Source organism: Ranitomeya variabilis, chromosome 4, assembly GCF_051348905.1.
Source record: "Ranitomeya variabilis isolate aRanVar5 chromosome 4, aRanVar5.hap1, whole genome shotgun sequence".
Lineage (NCBI taxonomy): Eukaryota > Metazoa > Chordata > Amphibia > Anura > Dendrobatidae > Ranitomeya > Ranitomeya variabilis.
In genome coordinates this window covers 49,984,977-49,991,618 of record NC_135235.1, presented here as the reverse complement: position 1 = coordinate 49,991,618, position 6,642 = coordinate 49,984,977, and the positions used below count along the sequence as shown (strand labels likewise).

At 38.2% G+C, this 6,642-nt stretch overlaps 1 protein-coding gene across 1 annotated transcript in view; it reads left to right on the top strand.

The window, feature by feature from the left end:
* Nucleotides 1–908: 908 nt before the first annotated feature.
* LOC143769704 (alpha-2-macroglobulin-like) overlaps nt 909–6,642 on the top strand; it is a 76,216-nt gene continuing 70,482 nt past the window's right edge. Inside the window, exon 1 of the mRNA XM_077258489.1 lies at nt 909–1,013. Within this exon, the coding sequence (XP_077114604.1) occupies nt 946–1,013 (68 nt within the window). The 5' untranslated portion in view covers nt 909–945. The remainder of the gene's footprint in view (nt 1,014–6,642) is intronic.

Here is a 6,642-nt window from a genome sequence, read left to right as displayed (position 1 = left end):
GCAGTCATATTAGAAATTAGTTTAGATTACGGCACTAGATAGATAAGGAGTTAGATGAAAATGTATTTGACCTTCGGATCACCGCTTTAATGAGTTAAGTACATTTGAATGGGTTGCCTACTATTTGAAAAAAAAGTCTTAAATTCAGCAGGTAAAAGTAAAGCAAAATATTCTCACCTGCCCAGACCCGGCTCAGTTCCAGGGAGGTCGGTGCTGTGTTTCCTGGAGCTCGCATGACATTGTTATATCATGTGACCATTACAACCTATCAGCTGCTACAGATTGGCAGCAGCGCTCACACTTCCATCAGAATTCTGAGCTTCATCCAAGCTTCATCCACTGATGGTCTGCAGCACTCAGGTGACATAAGGAAAGAGTGGACCACTCATTTAATGGTTGGGTGCTATTGTTAAACATCGAAAAGAAAACATGATGAAAAACAAGAAAGAGGATTATTGTAGAAATATTCTGGAGTTACAGATATGTCCTTTTCTTCACTTTGCTCCAAGTAGTGGCTCAACATATCCCAAAATGATAAAAATTGCATCCGACCACTTATTCTTATAGTCATATCTTTATTTTTTTTTATCAGAATGTTTCAACCATGCTCCAGCTCACAATCTAAAGTGGGCAGCTATTCAGTCCACCATAATAATATAATGGAGGTCCAATGAAGACCCCCATGTACTTATACCCAATGCTATTATTTTGAGACTTCATGGGGTTAAACAGTATAAATTTGGCCTAATAGGTTTGGCATACCTTTTGTGAAATCTCGCCAAAGCCTTTAGCTTAGCAGTCAGAGCTTAACAAATATTTGATGAGCCTGGTCCCTGTACAATGTCCATCTTGTGCATACAATTGCAAGACTGTCCGGGGGTGTAAACACAATATAAAATGTTAAAAAGGCCAAACACAGAAGTCACTGTCCTGTTCACTTGCAAAATGGGACACTGGACTGTATGTGTGGGGTTGGTCATATTGCAGATCTTGGGGGCATTGGAAGGAAAGCTGTAAGTACAGAAGTTGTATTTTACTTTGTATTATATTTAATAGACTTTTCAATTTTTCTATTGTTCTAGACTGCAGTTAGTTTTCTAAAGTTAATTTCGAAAGCAAAAGTTCATTCTGCATCTGTATTGATTGATTTTAATATGCATGCAATATCACTTAGGTTGTAATCAACACAATTGACAAAAATCCAAGATAAAAACTGCATGGTGGACACTTCTCACATACCTTAATTTATAAATTTTAGAACTATTTCCTATAATTGTTTCTTTAAACAAAGTATGAGCCAAAAATTGCTCCAGGAAATAGATTTTCAATATTTCTTTTATTATGTGCAATTGAAGTTGATCAATCGGAAGGCCCCCATACACATTAGACTGATATCGGCTGTACCCTCTAATATTAATAGGTTTGGCCAATGGTGAAATGTCTATGGAGGAACCAATTGATGGATGGTTGAGAGAGATGTTGATCAGACTTTTCCAAATTTGATTGCATTGTTCTCCCAGAGAAAAGCCACCGGCCGATGTGTCAGCTGGCAGATGTCTCATAGAGAAAACAGAAGCGCTCAGCAGAACGAGAGCACCTGTGTATGGAAGAGTTGTATGAAATGGCTTTTGGACAAACGATTGTACTGAATCATTGTTTGGTCAACAGCCATATAACATGTATGACAAGCTTTGGTACTAAAAGTTGATTGAGATCTTGGAAAGATAGTCCTTTTGACGATAAACTGTGTGCATAGATCTTATTTTATTTATTATTATTATTATTATTTATTTATATAGCACCATTAATTCCATGGTGCTGTATTTACTTAGTTTACGTCAGATAATAAAACTGCTCCAAAAACGTAAAAAATTAGGTTCTTGAGCTATAAACTTCTCGTAAAACAGTACATCTAAGGCCCACAATTCTCTGTAAAAACATGCTATCTCATAGGCTACACCAGAGGGATATGTCAATGGATCTAACCAGAAAACCACATGCAGTTTTAGCTGAGCAATTTGTTGCAGATTTCACCCTATAAACTATTTAAGATGTCAAAATCTGCACCACAGATGTTTAAAAAATTTCAGCAACATGCCAATGAGATTTTAAGAATTTCACCTACTTAGCTGGTACCTGCTTAGCTGCCAATTTTTCCGATGCAAAGGCGCAAGGAAGATCCGCAGCAAATATGCATTTACCATTAGGGTATGTTTTCATGCTATGTTTATGCATCAATTTTTTCAGTGCATTTTTCATAGCAAAAAATGCTGTGTTTTATTGTAGCAGCAAAATGAGTAACATTTCTAAAACCTCATTCACCTTTTTTCCTTTGTTTTTTTAGCTGCAGAGCTTTTGTGTTTTGCTTTTTAAACTGCAGCATGTCAATTTTTTCAGCATTTTTGTTGCATTTTTTTTATCCATTCAACTGAATAAAGAAAAAAAAAATGCAAAAACACATCAAAAGCACAGATGTACAAAGTGTTTTTCCTGCCAACACTCTGCCTCTCCTATTGACTACAAGAAAATATTTGCTCAAAAGGGACAAAAGCATAGAAGGTTCAGCAATTCAAGGGCACCTGGTTCTTCGAGGGGCCAATAACCCCCATGTTACTAAATAGGACAACAGTACTATAATAGTAAATAATATTATAGCTTGGGTCCCCATTAACGATTGAGGGTTATTCAGCACATTGTTATTCTTAAGCATCAACTGTATTAATAAGCCATGCACATATAAATTGTAGAGAGGAGCCAGAAGACCGCAGCATCTATATTCTCCTACTCCTGCACTGATTAGAAGCACTTCACCTTCATATTAAATGGTGCAAGTTTCTTTTAGCAGTGCAAGGGTTAATCGGCTCAGTTGAGAGCTCCTGGGAGCTTTCCTGCATTAAGGATTTCAGCTGTGCACTGATAGCCACTCCAATCTCCTAAATAATCTGGGTCCTCCTGACTAGCTCTCATTGTCAGAGCTAGCTTATGCTGGATGGCTGGAGGTTGTTAGTGGTTATTATTGGAGAAGGAGTTTGGTGGACTTATCTGTGACTGTTGCTAGGTATATTTGTATATTTTGTATTTTCTTTACCCCTGTTCATATTTTCTTGTTAATCTGATTGTTGTATTATGGTACACTACTACTACCCTCTTCCCTGGGTGGGGGAAGAATACAGAATGAGGGCAGATTCAGGAGCTAAAGCAAGATATGCAGCTACGGAGTCTTCACCAGAAAGTAATCCGGAGAACAGGCCAAGCTAGGGCGCCCCTAGCGGAAGGGAGAAGGAAGAAGCCCCTGGTCCCGGGACACCCAACAACAGAGTTGTGACAATGTGCTGAGTAAATGGTATTTACATCTAGTTCAGTTGTTGTGTATTCATAAAATGGGCCACCCTTTCAAGTCAATAGAATGGAATAGTCTTGTCCATCATTCTCTGCAGCCAAGAGTGGGTGTAATTTTAAATTCTCAACTATAGTGGGGTACCAGAGGTTAAACCTTACCCATTTGCAACTAGAGTTCTGTACAATGTATGTTACTTTAGTTTCACAAAATCCTTATGTCCATAAACTAAGTCCCATGTTTGAACAGCTAAGCTATGCCAGGTGAAACTTACTGTCATAACCACTCCTAACAGAAGTATTGCAGATGCCATTAAAGGTTACTGTTTCCCACCAGTAGAGGTAAAACAACATGCAGATGGGCCAGCCTGGTAGAAGAAAAACTTGTGGAGCCCAGCAGAAAGTGTAGTCATACAAGCTTACTGAAATTTCTCAATGGGGAATAGGGATGATTAAGTCCTGCCCCAACACTGCAAGGGAAGCCTTCCCAGCCTACCTGAACTACCCATTTTGGGTGGATTTTATGCAGATCCTCCCAATCGGAATTTACTGTGATTGTGTCTCAAAATTTGTGGACAGTTGGTAGGGATGTCTCATAGTCATCCATAGATGTGATGTGTGCACATCGTATAGTAGGGTGCTTGAAAAGAATTCCACTCCACTCCACAGCATGAAGAAAAACTCTCCAGTGCTCAAAATATGTAGTTCAACATGAAAATTGCTTAACTCCCACAATCCAATTACAATTTCAAGTGACGTTTTGTTCTTACATAGCGGAACGTTTTCAAGCACATGGATTGTGGGGCAGAGAAGAGGATGGAGAGCAAATAGCACTGCTGGTATACACCAGCTAGAAGGGCTATTTGCTCTCTATCCTAGGTCTGGTATTTCAGTTCAAAATGTCACTTGAAACAGTAATTGTTCAGTTCCTGCAATCCAATTTTCATTGAGAACTACAAATTTGGAGCACCTAGTTCTTCTTCATGCTAAGCGTCATAGTTAGCTAGAAAGTGAGAGTAGAACTCACTACATAAGATTATCTACCGATAGTCTTTAAAGAGGGTCAGCATGGAGCAGGTATACAGCTCCAGTCTATTCTGCTGTTTTTTTCATTAGTTTAAGGTGGGCGAGACCAGCACAACTGGATGAGAGTACCGCCATTACTGAGAGAGAGGATAAGGATTGACACCACTGGTAGATTAAAGAGGGGCTGAACCAAGCAAAGAGATAGTGTGCTGTGCTGCATTAAGCAAGACTATGTCGGAGTAAATAAGAGCTGCTGAACACATTGCTAGCAGGTTATATGGTAATGTCTCGTAAGAGCAATCTCACTGTTGTAAATAACAACTTACTATCTCTCTTTAAGCTGTTGCCCTTTATAACATTATTGAAACCACCAAGCATATTGCCTCATGAAAAACTCTTTAATCATTAAGCTTGATGCCTCTTCTTTAGTAAAGCTGTTCTTTTAACCTGTCAGGTGTACACCTGCATTAATTCTGCTTACTTGTGTAAGTAAACCACATTTCCACTGTGTTATATCCCTTAGTTTTAAAAGTACACATCACTACCCAAACCCTTCCTTACAGAAGCATTTACAGAGGCATATTCTACAATATTATTTTTATACTTTCTAATGAGACAGTATGGCAGTGGACGAAGATTGTACAACTCTCAACCAAGGAGCTACTAAGACGCATTGTACTGCTTTACACGAGCTGTGCACAAGGCTCCGCCAAGTTTGGCAAAAGTAGCATACCATCATTTAGGCCTCTTTGAGACATCAATAAGTTTTTGCATATGCAAAAAATTGGTACAAGTGTCATCAGTGTTTGGTCAGTGTGTATGTAATTGTAATCAGTGGTTTTCATGTATAAATAAATTAATTAATTAATAAATGACATAGTTTCTCCTATTCAATGCAATGTGAATCACAGAGAGCACAGGGACTGCACATTGATGCCTACCATGTGATGTCCATGATTTTCTGGGGCTCAAAAACTTGTATTGCTGCTACTTTTCATCCATCATCCCTATTAAAAAGCAGAAATGTCTCCATGATTTTTGCACAGATACATGATCCACAAAAAAATACATAGAAGTGCGAACAGTCCATTAGATTACACACGGTGAATGTTCGATATCCCTTTTATCCTCTTATATTCAAATATTCCCATAGAAATATAAGTTTATACTTTTCTGTGATATTCATTTTTCATTTTTACTTTCACTCTCATTTCATTTAACCCATTACTTGCCAAATTAGCAATTTTCATTTTTTATTTTTTTTTATGACAGATTTTTAATGATTTGGGTCCTAATGAATCAGAAACATAATTTGCAAAATTTTTACAAGTACGATTTTTTCAGAAAAGGGCGTCCCAATATTCAATTAAAAATGACAATGACATGATTTCCTATTTTGAAAACATTCATTTTACAAACACAACACAAAAAATTGGACCTAATTAAGTATAGCAAATGTGGTGCCAATATTCAAAAAGGGGACAAAAACTCAACTCGGAAATTATAGGCCAGTAAGCTTAACCTCTACTGTAGGTAAAATCCTGGAGGGCATTCTAAGGGATGCTATACTGGAGTATCTGAAGAGGAATAACCTCATGACCCAGTATCAGCACGGGTTTACTAGGGACCGATCATGTCAGACTAATTTGATCAGCTTCTATGAAGAGGTAAGTTCCGGACTGGACCAAGGGAACCCAGTGGATGTAGTGTATATGGATTTTTCAAAAGCTTTTGATACGGTGTCACACAAAAGGTTGATACATAAAATGAGAATAATGGGGATAGGGGAAAATATGTGCAAGTGGGTTGAGAGCTGGCTCAGGGATAGGAAACAAAGGGTGGTTATTAATGGAGCACACTCGGACTGGGTCGCGGTTAGTAGTGGGGTACCACAGGGGTCAGTATTGGGCCCTCTTCTTTTTAACATATTTATTAATGACCTTGTAGGGGGCATTCAGAGTAGAATTTCAATATTTGCAGATGACACTAAACTCTGCAGGGTAATCAATACAGAGGAGGACAATTTTATATTACAGGATGATTTATGTAAACTAGAAGCTTGGGCTGATAAATGGCAAATGAGCTTTAATGGGGATAAATGTAAGGTCATGCACTTGGGGAGAAGTAATAAGATGTATAACTATGTGCTTAATTCTAAAACTCTGGGCAAAACCATCAATGAAAAAGACCTGGGTGTATGGGTGGATGACAAACTCATGTTCAGTGGCCAGTGTCAGGCAGCTGCTACAAAGGCAAATAAAATAATGGGATGCATTAAAA